This window comes from Tursiops truncatus, chromosome 18 (genome assembly GCF_011762595.2).
Source record: "Tursiops truncatus isolate mTurTru1 chromosome 18, mTurTru1.mat.Y, whole genome shotgun sequence".
NCBI classification, from domain to species: domain Eukaryota; kingdom Metazoa; phylum Chordata; class Mammalia; order Artiodactyla; family Delphinidae; genus Tursiops; species Tursiops truncatus.
In genome coordinates this window covers 64,071,061-64,085,676 of record NC_047051.1, presented here as the reverse complement: position 1 = coordinate 64,085,676, position 14,616 = coordinate 64,071,061, and the positions used below count along the sequence as shown (strand labels likewise).

General features: G+C 39.4%; 1 protein-coding gene across 2 annotated transcripts in view; it reads right to left on the bottom strand.

Annotated features, from left to right (window-relative positions):
- Positions 1–14,616, bottom strand: part of DNAJC3 (DnaJ heat shock protein family (Hsp40) member C3) — an 87,952-nt gene that overhangs the window by 63,812 nt on the left and 9,524 nt on the right. Inside the window, exons 1-2 of one of the 2 annotated variants that reach the window (XM_019921064.3) lie at positions 5,817–5,877; positions 4,787–4,897 (exon numbers count right to left, since the gene is read on the bottom strand). In XM_019921064.3, coding sequence (XP_019776623.1) covers positions 4,787–4,897; positions 5,817–5,862 — 157 coding nt within the window. In that variant the 5' untranslated portion in view covers positions 5,863–5,877. Of the gene's footprint in view, positions 1–4,786; positions 4,898–5,816; positions 5,878–14,616 lie in introns of those variants that run through there. The other variant, XM_019921063.3, reaches the window with a different exon arrangement.

Here is a 14,616-nt window from a genome sequence, read left to right as displayed (position 1 = left end):
AAGCTTTTTATTAAGTATTTGATTATACATACATAACAAATGTCTATATAAAGTATTTCTGGGGCACTCACTTTCACTTATTTTGCTATTCAGTTTTTAGGTATTTTTAAGATATGAAATGGGATTGGAACCCCAATTTATAACACTGAATCTATAAAAATAAGGAATCAGATGTCAATGGTTCAACCTATGAATCAAGAATCAATGTGCTTAGTGGTATAAGGTCACTTGAATGGCAAACATCAAAATAGCCTTCCCTGGCTCTTCATCTTAAAATACCATCAGTTCCCAGAACTAGTGTCCATTCCTAAATCATTATGCAGGAAGTAGCAACTGAACAAGAATTGGTTTAAGAAACTCATGCTTAGTTTCTCACAATACAAGATTTGATAACCTTGAAAATAATCACTTTTCCTATTATCCATCCGAATATGATACAGTTCATTATTTAAATTATATGCAAGCCTACATCTGCAAACACCAGACTTCATTTGAAAACATGTCAAATTGTTGTACTAGTTTATTCAAAATTTGAATATGAGAAATGAATTTAAGGTGTAATCCTAAAACTATCAAACAATTCAAATGTGAGAAAATTAGCCCTAATAAAGAAAATACAACTACTATCTGGAGAAAAACATCAGAAAGCCAATTACGAATGATTCTGTAAATGGTGGCAGCGGGGTGAACACCACGCTTGCAAAGGTACAGAAAACTTTTCATTCTTTCTCCCAGCGAACGCAACTCTTCCCCTTCATTCATTCAAACTTTTACTGAGCACCACCAGAGACTAAAATAATAATAGTAATAACAATAATAAGATAGTACTTATCCTTAAGAAGTTCACAATCTTCTGAACTGGAATGTGACCTTTGAAGGTCACTAGAATACACTGTGTCCTTTTGTGTAAATGTGAATAGTAATGTCCATCCCCATTTCACAAGTAAAGTTCAAATGCAATGGGAAAGCACCACAATATGTTTAAGTACCAAATTAATGAAGCCATGGATTTTTTTTTTGACTTAGCCAGATTATGTAAAGTGTGATACTGGTTATCTTACCAAGCAATTGGAGAAACCTATCATTTCATTCATGCCCACCATTTAATCCACCACTTTAGACATTCATTCATGCCAGATACACCTAAGACACTCTGTAAGGTCTACCAAAGAAATGTTTCAGACCCTAGGACTCTTTATCCCCATAAGACCATGCTGTAGAAATGAGAGGCAGGGCATCCTCACACCTGCACTGTGGTTTTCTCTGATGATAAAATCTCTAAACAAAACCTGTGTCTGACTACGTCATAATAGTGAAATAGATGCAACTGTTTCAGGAGACTATTTAGAAAGTGATACCAACACTCTTCATTAAATCACAGTTTCCAACAGATCAAGAGTATTTAAGTTCCAAATCTTAAAATTCTTGCCAAAAATTATTTATACACCAGATGCAAAGAAATTTCAAACCAAATAACCAATAGATCTGTACTACAATTATTTGTGTTGCTATTGAGTTTTAATACATAAACCTTTTATTGTGTAAAAATGTAATTATCAAACATACCATGCCTAAGTAGTATTCAAAATGTAACCAAGTAATTTTTCAAATATGAAAATGGGAAAGGGGTGTCACAGCCATAAATCATGTCAGCTATAACATTATAATAAAAAATGAGTCACTGATATGCCCAATGCCACTAGCCAAATTCTATTACAAACTCTAACATCAATTTCTAATCACAGGAAAAGTTAAAGAGATAAAGTACATTACAAAATTCAGAAGTTGGGAAGTATAAACATTTAATGAATTTTTATAGTCAGTTTAAAGCAATGTACTAAAATATGGGTGACACTTTACCACAAAAAATTATTGTACATTTTACAGTAGCGCAGCTCTTTGATCTACTGCAGTAACTAGAGTAACTGCATAACTTATTAGTCTAGAAGTCAGGAGACCTGGACTAATTCACTGTTAGCAAGAGGCTTTCACTAACTCACTGGGTTACCTGAAGCAGTAAACATGGCCATACTAAACTGGATGTTTGGTAAATGAGACAATTGAAATAGAAGATCTACAGTTCTTTTCTGATAAACAAACATCTCATAAGAGACTCAATAGGCCATGACACCACATCACCCTATCACTACCTACCGTATACTCCCATCAACTACAATTTAAACTCTATTTTCTATGGTTAGTTATTTTACATAAACTAAAATGATGACTATCTCAAACTACACAGGTCTTCCTCAAATTATGCTAAGTGTACCATTTGAGAACCACTGTTACTTGCCAAATTACGATGAACAAAATGACACTGCTATTTGAATTCTGAAGGCACTAGCAGTGTCTCACTTTTTCCCTTTACTCAATTTCACAAATAAATTACCATGTTTTAGCTTTACTAATTTACATCTTTCAGTGTAGATAATAATATGTTATTGGTTATTTTTGGGGAAGAGCCATCTCTAGAATTCTTGTATGGCAGTGAAGCTAACAAAAAACAGGCAGTCATTTTAAACGACGTTAACAAGATGCCACAGCCCTTAACGTTCTTATTAATTTGTGAGAGTAAAGAAAGCAAATAATAGGGCTTCCCTGGTGGCGCAGTGGTTGAGAGTCCGCCTGCCGATGCAGGGGACGCGGGTTCGTGCCCCGGTCCGGGAAGATCCCACGTGCCGCGGAGCGGCTGGGCCCGTGAGCCATGGCCGCTGAGCCTGCGCGTCCGGAGCCTGTGCTCCGCAATGGGAGAGGCCACAACAGTGAGAGGCCAGCGTACCGCAAAAGAAGAAAGCAAATATTAAAGTATAAAATAAGTAGAAGGTATATGTTTCTGCAAATATTCTCATGGTAGCAAGGAAGAATCAGTTTTTTTTTTTTAAGACATGCTTTATCTAAGACAATAACTGAAAAAATGTTAATTACCGTGCTGCAGCACTGAAGACAACTCAAATCACCAGAGAAAGTGTGGACTTAGGAATGACCCGGTCACACAGTATACCGTCTCTAGCGAAAAGTAACTACTGCAAATAGTACCAATTAACTACAACTTTCCAAGGTGAGCTAGTCACTGAAATGGAAAAACCTTCCCCTTAGAAGCTCCACATAGTTAAGAAAACCCTATTAACATAGTAAATTTGCTTTTAGAAAAGTCTTAATTTTCGAAGATACAGTATTTCTACATACCTTACACATGTAACTGTCCCCTATTTTCAAAGAAATCTTTATATACATTTCTCTCATCTAATCTTCACAGAAAGTCCTTTTTTCGGTGGCAAAGTGAAACTGCTGGGAATGTGCAGGTCACTTCTTTAAGCCTACACTTTCTTACGTAACTTGACCAATGTCACAGAATTATCAAGTGCAAAGCCAAGATTAAAATCTAGGTTTCCTATTATTCCAGAGAGCTAGTAACGTCAGTAATAAAAATCTAAGTTCAAGAAAAAGCATGAAGAAAAATATCACCAAACCAAAACCTAACTACTTTTTGCTTATATAGTAAGTTACAACAATAGGATAATTCTTCTGGTGAGCAGAACTATATCTTATTAAAAATACACTACTCATTACTCTGCAGGTTGACTTGTCACTCTTAACTATCCCAAATAAAGGTAAGTATATATAAGTAAATAAAAAAGGAATGAGGAGGGCTTCCCTGGTGGCACAGTGGTTGAGAGTCCGCCTGCCAATGCAGGGGACACGGGTTCATGCCCCGGTCCGGGAGGATCCCACATGCCGCGGAGCGGCTGGGCCGGTGAGCCATGGCCGCTGAGCCTGCGTGTCCGGAGCCTGTGCTCCGCAAGGGGAGAGGCCACAGCAGTGAGAGGCCCGCGCACCACAAAAAAAAAAAAAAAAAAAAAAAAAAAAAGAATGAGGAATAACGATATCAAAAAGCTTTAGCAAAGAACTTTATGTAGTGACTCATAAGAAAATCCTCTAAGACCTCATTCACAACCTGTTTACTCTGGTCACCTCGTTTCTCACAGTCCCAACAGATTACACACTGCAAAGATAGTTGATGCTACAGACAGACACAAGTGAGCAATAAGAAAAGCAACAGCCTAAGGGGTAGAGAGAGTCTGACCAACCATGAACAGGAGATGAACTGCAGGATCCCCCAAGGGCCTCAAAGTAACTATTATACTGATCAAGAATCATCAAGAAAATTAAAACTGTATTCAGTGAAATCTGCTTAAGGAGGCAGAAAAATATATACAGTCGGCCCTCTGTACCTACAGGTTCCACAACCACAGACAGAAAATATTCGGGAAAAAATTCGCTGCGCAACTATTCACATAGCATTTGCATTACATTTACAACTGTTTATATAGTATTTGTACTACATTATGTATTATAAGTGATCTAGAGATGATTTAAAGTATACGAGAGGATGTGTGTAGGTTACATGCAAATACTACACTATTCTATATAAGGGACTCGAGTAGCCACAGGTTTAAGCATCCGAGGGGGCCCTGGAACCAATCCTGTGAGGATATCTAGGGATGACTATAATACATTGAGAAAAGTGTTCTGTCAAAATTATCTTGAATTTTTCTTAGTACTTAATAGTTGTTAAGTCTCAATTACGTGGAAAAATCTTACGTTAGATACGTATGTATTCAAATATTGTGCTTTTATTAATCTATTTCACCCAGAACCCTGTATTTTAAAATATTTTATTTAAACAATAAATAATATTTATTTTAAATGTTATCCAGAAAAAGGGTTATAAATTAGAATTCACTAAGATGGCCACTGAGTGTTTTGGTTCTGAGATACAAACCTACTGCAGCATGAAACTGAGATAAGGCATCAGCTAGCTGTCCAGCCGCAAGAAGTTTCTTGCCCAATTCAAGATGTTTCTCAACATCTGCATTTACTCCACATTCAGCACCTAAAAACAAATAAAAATAATAATAAATTAACTTTCCACGAACCAAGACTTAATTCTAAAGAATAAAATGTTTAAAAAATAGCTGTCGGCCTCCTTCATTTACTTAGATGAGAAAAGTCACAGAAGCTGAAAAGCGACCTAGAGAAAGTAACAATAAAGTACAAACAGTGCTTCATTTTATAGAGTAGAAGCCACCCAAAAATATACCCATATCGACCTAGTTAGTCAAAAGAATGTACCCAGTCTACAAAATGCAAGGAAAACTGCCTAACACGGTACTACCAAAAATATTTATAATTTGTTGTTCAACAACAAAATTAGAATTGCTTTGTTAAACTAGAATTTCACTTCAACGAATATTAGAGTCCACTACAATAATCAAGAACTTACTGAGCATCTACAGGGCACCAGGCACTGTTCTAGATACTTGGGATAAGTGAGCAAAACAAAAACCTCTATCACTCATGGCACCTGACATTATAGTAGCAGGAGACAGACATAAGAAAGGAGTGAATTACAAAGTAAGGTAGGTAAAAAGTAGAGCTGCATGAGGGGGGTCAGGAGTGGCGGGGCTTTCAGTATTAACTAAGGTGGTCAAGGGCCTCATTGAGAAGTTGACATCTGAGCAAAGACCTACTTGAAGAAAGTGAGGACTCACCAGGCAGATATCTACTAGGATAAGAGCTTGCCAAGAAGAAGGGCCAGCTAGTGCAAGGGCTCTGGGTCAGGAGCATGCCAGGTATGTCGTGGAAACAGCAGGGAGGTCAGGATGGCTACCACAGAGCCAAAAAGGGAGATAACAAATAAGATGAGGTCAGAGTAGTAGTAGAGGGTCCGACTAGGTACAGCTTTGGCTTCACTCTTAGCAAAATCGGGAGCTGGCGAGGAATCGTGAGTAGAATAATACGATCCGACTGACCAGGCCAATTTTCAACCAACGTGCTGCCTCTCGGCTCTGAATTCATCCTTCAGCTCTTGACTGTAATGACGGGCCGGAGCGTGTAAGCATTCTTCTTTACGCTGAGCACAGTGTTAGGCTTTGTCAGGAAAGGGTGCTGAAGGGGCACTGCAGGAAGGACACCTCCTGGTCCCCACTGCTGCCTTTACTTCCTTCTGGCTCCTGCTGCGTGGCGTGCAGCGGGGAGGACATCCAGTGGTGCCCTGGCCTAGCCGTACACCCAGGGATCCAGTCCCTCAGCCACCTGGAGCCTTGGTCACACACCCCCTCCCAAGCAGGACGCCATGTACTCCAGGCTTCACACCCACAGCAGCACCCCAACTCCCCCCCACACCCAAGCCCACCAGCTGGGGCTCACCTACACCTGAGAAGGTGGTTTCTCGCTTCCGCAGCCACTGTGGACCAGCTCTATCCCCGACAACTCAGCGCACTTTCCTACCAGCAACCCTAGCCTGCAACTATACTGTCTCCGATGAAGTCTGAACCCCAGCCTTGAGGAGAGGGTCCCCCTCCAAGTTGGCCCTTCCTTGGGGAGTGTCTCTCAGTCCTAGACTATCCTGCAGAGTTCTCTCTACATCATTATGGTCACCCTCCCATCATAATAATTCTTTATATTAAACTTCCCCCTTTAAAATCACCTGCGGTTTCTGTCTCCTGCAGGGACCCAGACTTTTATACACAAATGGTACTAGGAGTGGTTCTAAGAGAGCCACAAACATGGGATTTAAGGATTGGTTTGGTCATGCCCTTGAGCTTGAGTGCAGGGCTGAGTTCCCTGTCAATGAGAAACAAGAGGTTAGTCATCTGTAGCAGGCAGTAGAATCAATTAATGAAGATATCGTTTGTGGTTGACAGAAAATGAGTACTAACTGAGGCACATGCCTTGGAAACCGAAGTGGCTGCTGCACTTGACCATCATAGCAGTAATGATGAATATAAGGACTGCAACGTGGGGTGGCTTCCTCTGAGCACACTAGAGCACTTACAGAGAGAAAATAACAAGCTCGGGGCTAACTCCTAGCTCCACTCAGTCTGAGAGATTCCATGGCAGCCTTGAAACCATCTCTCTCTTTTTTTATTTTTTTTGTAGCCACAGAGCTGATTTAGCTGAAAATCAGGCACAAAATTTAATTTTGAGGGCTGTTGAATTAAAACAATAGTCGAATTCAGAGTCTCGCCAAGTTTCGCCTGTGAAATTCAGGACACGTATTAGTAAAGAATGGAATCCTCAAACTTCGAATGGAGACATCTGGTTGTACCTGGATGAAACTGACCAACTTAAACCTCCCAGCCCTTCTGAGCTTCCTTTACCAGTAGAAGCAGCTTGCCTTCCACTATCAGAGAAACCTAGCCTTCCACTGCTTACAATTCCTAGGACTACTTAGGGAAGATGCCATGAAAGGGGATGCTCACTCAGACCCACCCTAACCATTCCAGATGTCACTAGCAGGTATATACACTATGACCTAAGAAAAATAGTTTACACACCAAAAGAACTGCAAGACTTTGCTGATAAACTAGCAGAAACCCATGGAACATGTGGGAATGGATTCTAAAGGTGTTAGAACAAGAAGAGTGGAATATAACACTGTATCTGGTATCATTAACTGATGTGTGCCCACTTACTAGAGCAGAGCTCAGCAAACTGTTTTTGTAAATAAAATTTTACTGGAACACAGTCACGCCCCTTCATTACACACTGCCTAAGGCTGCTTTCATGCTACAATGGCAAACTTGAGTAGCTTTGACAAAAGCCATAGAGCCCACAAAACCTAGGGATGACTATAATACACTGAGAAAAGTGTTCTGTCAAAATTATCTTGAATTTTTCCTGGTACTTACAGTTGTAACTTAAGTTACATGGAAAATTCTCTTATGTTGGATACACACGCATTTGACTGTTATGCATTTATTAACCTACTTCACCCAGAATCCTATATATATTTTTAAATATTTTACTTAAACAGTAAATAATATTTATTTTAAATGTTATCCAAAAAAAAGAACTATAAATTAGAATTCACTAGGACGGCCACTGAGGGTTTTGGCTCCAAGATACAAACCTAATAATGCAGCACGAAACTGAGATAAAGCATCAGCTAGCTGTCCAGCTGCAAGTGGTTGCTTATCAAGGAAAAATGGCGTTTGCTGCTATACAGGAGTGGCAAAGAGGGCTACATCTGGAACCCAGCGGATTCTCTAGGGTGTTAGTACTTCCATGCCCAATACTAAAGGTTAATTAAAAACTACAGCAACCAAAAACAGAACAGTTAAGCACTCAGACCCTTCAGGAACAAAGGTCTGGGTTACGCCATCAGGTAAAGAAGCCAGAGTGGCTGAGGTTCCAGCCGAAGGCATGAGAAGTATGGAACAGGAAGTTGACAAAGGATGCCATATATATCAACTCTGACCTCGTGACTAATTACAGACTCAGGACTGTAGTAGCTTTGCACATTTTCTCTTTGCTTATTTATACACGTTTATTTGTATATACGGTCAATCCTCACAATTCACAGATTCTGTATCTCAGAATTTGCCCACTCCCGAAAATGCATTTGTGACCCCCTCCAATTCATGTGTAATCCCCAAATTAATATTCAGGGTGCCTTGGCAGTCATTTGAGGACATGTGAATGTGCAGAATGGTGGCACACTTGAGTCCCTCAAAGTGCACGTTCCGAGCTGAAGTCAAACAAGGTGATACTTTTTCTTCCTGTGTGAGCTCTCATGTTATAAGCAAGTGTCCTTTCTACAGTGTATTTGGTGTCATTTTTTTATTCTTGTGGGTTTTTTTTTTTTTTGGTTATTTCACTGTTTAAAATGGCCCCCAAGCATAGTGTTGCCTAGTGTTACTAAGGGCAAGAGACTGTACTGTGCCTTTCGAAGAAAATATGTTTAGGGAATTCCCCGGCAGTCCAGTGGTTAGGACTCCGCGCTTCCATTGCAGGGGGCATGGGTTCGCCCCCTGGTCGGGGAACTAAGATCCTGCAAGCCACGCAGAGCGGGCAAAAAACTAAAACAAAATTTTTTAATTAAATAAAAGAAAATAAGTTTGTTAGATAAGCTTCATTCAGACATGAATGATAATGCTGCTGGCCATGAGTTCAATGTTAGTCAATCAATAATATATATTAAATAAGATATTTTTAAACAGAAACATACACAAAACAAAGTTATGTTTTGATCTGCTAACAAACATGTAGTGACCTGAGGCCTTGCAGGATCCTAACCCTGAATTTCCTCCCACGTACAATGGTTCAGTATTTGCTAATTCAACGTTCGTAAAGACATATGGAATATAAGTGCCATGAATAAGGAGAATAAACTGTACTAACCACATTTTCTCTAATTCCCATTTTTATTTTACAATATGCTGTTGGAATTAACTTTACAATTTCGTTTTTATATAAGTGAATACTGAACAGGACAGTGATGGACTCAGAGTAGTAATTAGTAACAGCCAGTAACAGACACAGTGATTGTTGGAAATGTATCTTCTCAACCAGGGTACAGGTGAGAACTTCTTCGCTTATAAGAAGAGCTGTACCTTGTTAGGTAGGAAATAGAGTATTTTTGTTCTGAAGTTCAAACGTGTGTAGAAGGCGCATATGGACACGAAGCAGCCAAAGCACTTCTCTTTTACAGGGAACATGATGTTACGTGTTTCAGTGTGTAAAGGGACATTGCAGGAAAAAAAAATCCGAAGTCACCCCTCAGGAAGGTGCGGGGACCACGGGCAGGAGCTGGAGGGGCTCTCCGGGGCGCTGAGCGCTCGAGCCCTGGTGGAGGCCAGGGTTACACAGGCACACGCGGTTATCAAAGCCCAGCAGATTTATGCTTGGACAAAGTGGACATTTTATTGTATATAAATTTTAATCCCCCCCAAAACTACTGATGATATGCATGTTATTTAGGGACCTGTGTATTGATGTTATTTTGAAAAACATTTTTTAAAAAAGGATTAATGAATGGATGGATAGAGACATGCCCAGATGGATATGTGTTAAAAACAAGCATGCTGGACTTCCCTGGCGGTCCGGTGGTTAAGACTCTCCGCGCTCCCAATGCAGGGGGCACAGGTTCGATCCCTGGTCAGGGAACTAAGATCCTGCATGCTGCGCGACGCAGCCAAAAGAAAACAAAAACCAAGTATACTAATTACATTAATGATAGAGCTTAGGTGATGGGTATAGGACTGGACAGTATAAAACTGTTTCAACTTGCAAATGTTTAGTAACAAAATGTTGGGAAAACATACACTACAGTAAGTGTTTGGATGCGAGGAATACACACAGGGTGCTGTGAGGGCACAAGTGAAGGCGCCTAACACCTGTAGTTAAAATTAAATTTAAAATTCAACTACTCAGTCTCACTAGTCACAGTGTAAATGCTGGATAGCTAGCAGCTAGTGTGTGGGACAGCAAGGATGATACAGAACATTTGCCACCATCACAGAAAGTTCTACGGGACAGTGCTGGGGGTGAGGTGGGGGGTGCGGTCTCCCCGAGGTCCCCCCTGAAACCTGACAGACAAATGGGGAGGATGGACCTGTGGGAATAGGCTGAAGAGAGAAAGCAGCACTCCAAACACAAAGAACATCATACTTAGAAGGCCAGAGCTCAAGATTAATGAGGCTTTCAGAGAACTCCAAGTCCAGGATTTCAGCCAGCTCCCCTCTCCATCATGACTTCATTACTCTGAGTGGGTCACTTTCACTGCTAGAGGATTCCAGTAAACAGCCAGAAGGGACGAGGGAAACCAATAAACTCTCTGTTACAATAACCCAGGCGACATGACGCTGACCTGACCGTGGAGTAGTAGCAATGGAAACAGAGAAGAATACACTGCTTAGAAAAATAAGAGAAAGAAAAAGATGACTACCTGTGACTTATGTCAACTGTCTGGATGCAGAGGTCAAGTGAAGAAAGAGCAGGAGATCAGGAAGACACCCAGAGCGACTATTTGAGCAACTGCCTGCTATTTCAGTCATCAAAAGCTAGTGAATTCCTGATTTCATCGAATAGAGCAAAAAGCCACATGAAACGCACTTTACCTTACTATTTACCCTACTAAACAAAGCAGCTTGCTTTTCCTATTCCTGGTCTGCAGTTTCTGTATAGTGTTTTATTACCTTGGCTGCCTGTTGGAGCCCTCTGTACAACGGAGGAAGGGAAAAAGGGAGAGGGGGAAGGAGGAAACTTTAACTTGGTGGTCTCAAAAATTTGGAGCCCTAAAACTATAATTTAGAGATAAAATGCACCCCTTTGTTCACAGCAGCACTATTCACAACAGCCAAGACATGGAAACAATCTACTGAATGTCCATCAAAAGATGAATGGATAAAGATGTGGTACAGATATACAATGGAATACTACTCTGCCATAAAAATGAATGAGATAATGCCATTTGCAGCAACATGGATGGACCTAGAGACTATCAGAAAGTCAGTCAGAAAAAGACAAATACTATATGATGTCACTTATATGTGGAATCTAAAATATGACACAAATGAACTTATCTACAAAGCAGAAACAGTCACAGACACAGAAAACAGACTTGTGGTTGCCAATGGGGAAAAGGGGGTGGGGGAGGAATGCATTGGGAGTTTGGGATTAGCAGATGCAAACTATTATATATAGAATGGATAAATAAAAAGGTCCTACTGTATAGCATAGGGAACTATATTCAATATCCTGTGATAAACCCTAAAAGAATATGAAAAAGAGTGTGTGTGTGTGTGTGTGTGTGTGTGTGTATATGTATAACTGAATCACTGTGCTGTACAGCAGAAATTAACACATTTTAAGTCAACTGTACTTCAATAAAATTAATTTAAAACAAAAAACTCAGGGTCCTGCACAGCCCTATTTGTTTAGGGCAACAATGTGAAAATATCTAACCTATTTAAGAGCGTGTGGGTAAAATTTGGAGAAATCAGTTGGGGGATCTCAGTGGGCTGGGAAAGTACTGTTATTTTTCCCACTTAAAATGAAGATATAGGCTCCTGCCCTGTGAAAATCCACTATGCAATATAGATTTAGAAACTGATTATATTCAGAATGTGAGGGTCACCTGTTTCCACCTATTCCATACCATTTCCAAAAATATAACCTACTTTTCATAATGAAGATTATGGAAATTAATGTTTCACTTAACAAATGTTACTGAAATCTATATGTAAGGCTGTGGCCATAACAGTAATGAATAAGGCAGCCTCTGCCAAAACAGCACCGAGGAGAACCCAGCAGCCTTTAGCTTTATGAGGACCCCCTAGACGGCAGGTAATCATGGACTCTGGAGAGAGAGGCTACTTTCCAGCATTACATTGGAGTCTCTGCCACATACTGAAGTATTTACAGAATACATAATGTGAAGAACGGGACTGACGTCAAAATCATCTTGGAGAGGAGGATGAAAATATAGATGAAATAGGAGCGACCTGGTATTGGTAATTTTTGAAGCTGGGTGACAGACGGTACACAGTGGTAAATGATACTATTTTCTCTACTTTGGTATATTTTTAAGATTTTTCCAAAAACAAATTTTTTTTAATGTAAATCCTTTCAGTGAGGAAAGACTGGCTGATAAAAACTACCCCTTACATTAAAAAAATTTTTTTTTGAAGAAAGTAGTCCATGGGGACTAGAGTAAGACAGTCACCTAAGCACATGAGCCTACCTCCCAACATGCTCAAATTCTAGAAATGACAGAATTCACTTAAAAAGATAAATGCATAACCTTGCTGGAAAAAAAATGTTTTTAAAGAAGAAGAGGGCCACCTAAAATACAGAAATTTGGGGGAAACTCTCAAAACATAAAAAGGACAGGATTAGATTGGTGGGCAAAATCATATCCAAAGACCCTCTCAGGGGAAATGTACCATGGAGGTGGCTGCAGTTCTCTGAGGGATCCAAACTCTGATACAAGGAAAAGGAAGGGGCCCTGGGGATTTCTCAGCCTCCAGACAGGCAATCGGCCTTCTCCCACAATCAGAATTCAAAGATTAGCAATGAGCAATTCTGAAAAACAAAGCTAATCATAAAATCAATCCATAAGAAACTAACACCAAATAAGAAAATTAAGGAACCAAACTTAGTGGAGCAAAAAAAAAAAAAAAAAATCTAAAAATGAATACAATTGACATTCTTACAGATCCACAGGATGCCACACACATTAAAAAACAGACCAAAGGTATGCACTGACTAATCTAGCAGTAGGAATGCAGTGGAGAAAAAGCTGGATAAACAAGATCATTTCTGCCAGAGGCAAGGAAGAGGAGGACTTAATATAGTCAAGTAAGTCCTCCCTGAGAAGATGTTTGAGTTAAAGCATAAAAGGCGGGAGAGCAGTCCTGAATGACAAGAAGCCTCCAGCATGCCAGAATGTGACCAGGCAAGGAGCAGAAAATAAGCTCAAAGCCAAGCTCAACTCTAAGGAATCAAAAGGAGGCTCCCAGCATGTTAAGAAGGATAGAGGATTCAGGCAATATAGATCACACTGGGCCTTGCAGGCTCTGGTAAGAAATCTGGGTTTTATTTTAAGAGCAAAGGGAAGTCATTAGATAGCTTTTTAGCAAGGAACTGACTATCTGATTTACATTTTAAAAAGATCACTTTGCCTGCGGTGTGGAAAACAGATTAGAGGCGGGAAAGAATGGAAAGGACTGTGGTGGTGTGAACCAAGGACAGCAAGTTTCATTACAGTAAATATACTCAGATTTCATTTATGCTTTAAAAAGAAGATATAGTATGTATTTCTGTACTGTTTAATTTTTTCTAGTAAGAATGTATTCATGCGCTTAAAAAGAAAGTAAACTGAGGAATGTGTTTTGTTAACAATGTACTGATTAAATAATCACTTGCAATTGAAAACTTTTAGAGAGTATTTGTTAACACTAGAGACATATTTTATAATTAAGCAGCCTAATAAGTGAGGAAAGAAGAGCAAAATAACCCTGCCTTAAACGTTTTCGTTAAACTGTAGTTCAAAGATATAGCATTATAATCAGACACTGCGGGGAATATAGATGATACAGGCTCTAAAATTTTAAAGTCCTTATCTTTCATAAATACTAAAATATGTATGAATGAAATGATGTCATGTGAAATGTTCCAAAATAATCCACAGGTATAGATGAAATAAGATTGCTCGTGGGTTGAAAATTGTTAAAGCTGGGAGATTAGTACTTGGGGATTCATGATACCATTCCCCACCTTTGTAAATGTAGAACGTTTCACAAAATAAGGTTTTACTTTAAATCTTTTTAAGAGATAGAGGTGGGGAAATTAAAACAATTAAAGATAGTTCATTTTGATCTTGTAAAGGTAAATTCTAATATAAACTCTACACCCATAAACATTTACAGTTCCTAGTGTAAAATATAAAGGATTGTGCATCACTTATGCAGAAACGTGTGCAGAAACCATGTTAAAATGATACTAGAGAATGAACTAGGGATGCAAATAAGAATGGTGAAAATGCTGTGTGTGGGCTATGGAAGGATCCAGCCTGTTACAGTAAGAACAATTAATTACTAGGGCAAGTTGATGGGTTTATCTATGTGTTCTCAACATGTTGGGGGAAAGGACGTAGTCTTCAAATTAGCAAGAAGATTTCAAACATCTCCCACTTATATTTTCTCAAAAGGGAAGATCAGATCAATGTACTGAATAGAAGATTCCAGATTGCTTGAGGAGGTAAGAAATCTGGATATGAGATAAACCATTAGTCACAGTACTTTCCTTATCCACTCATGAAAATGT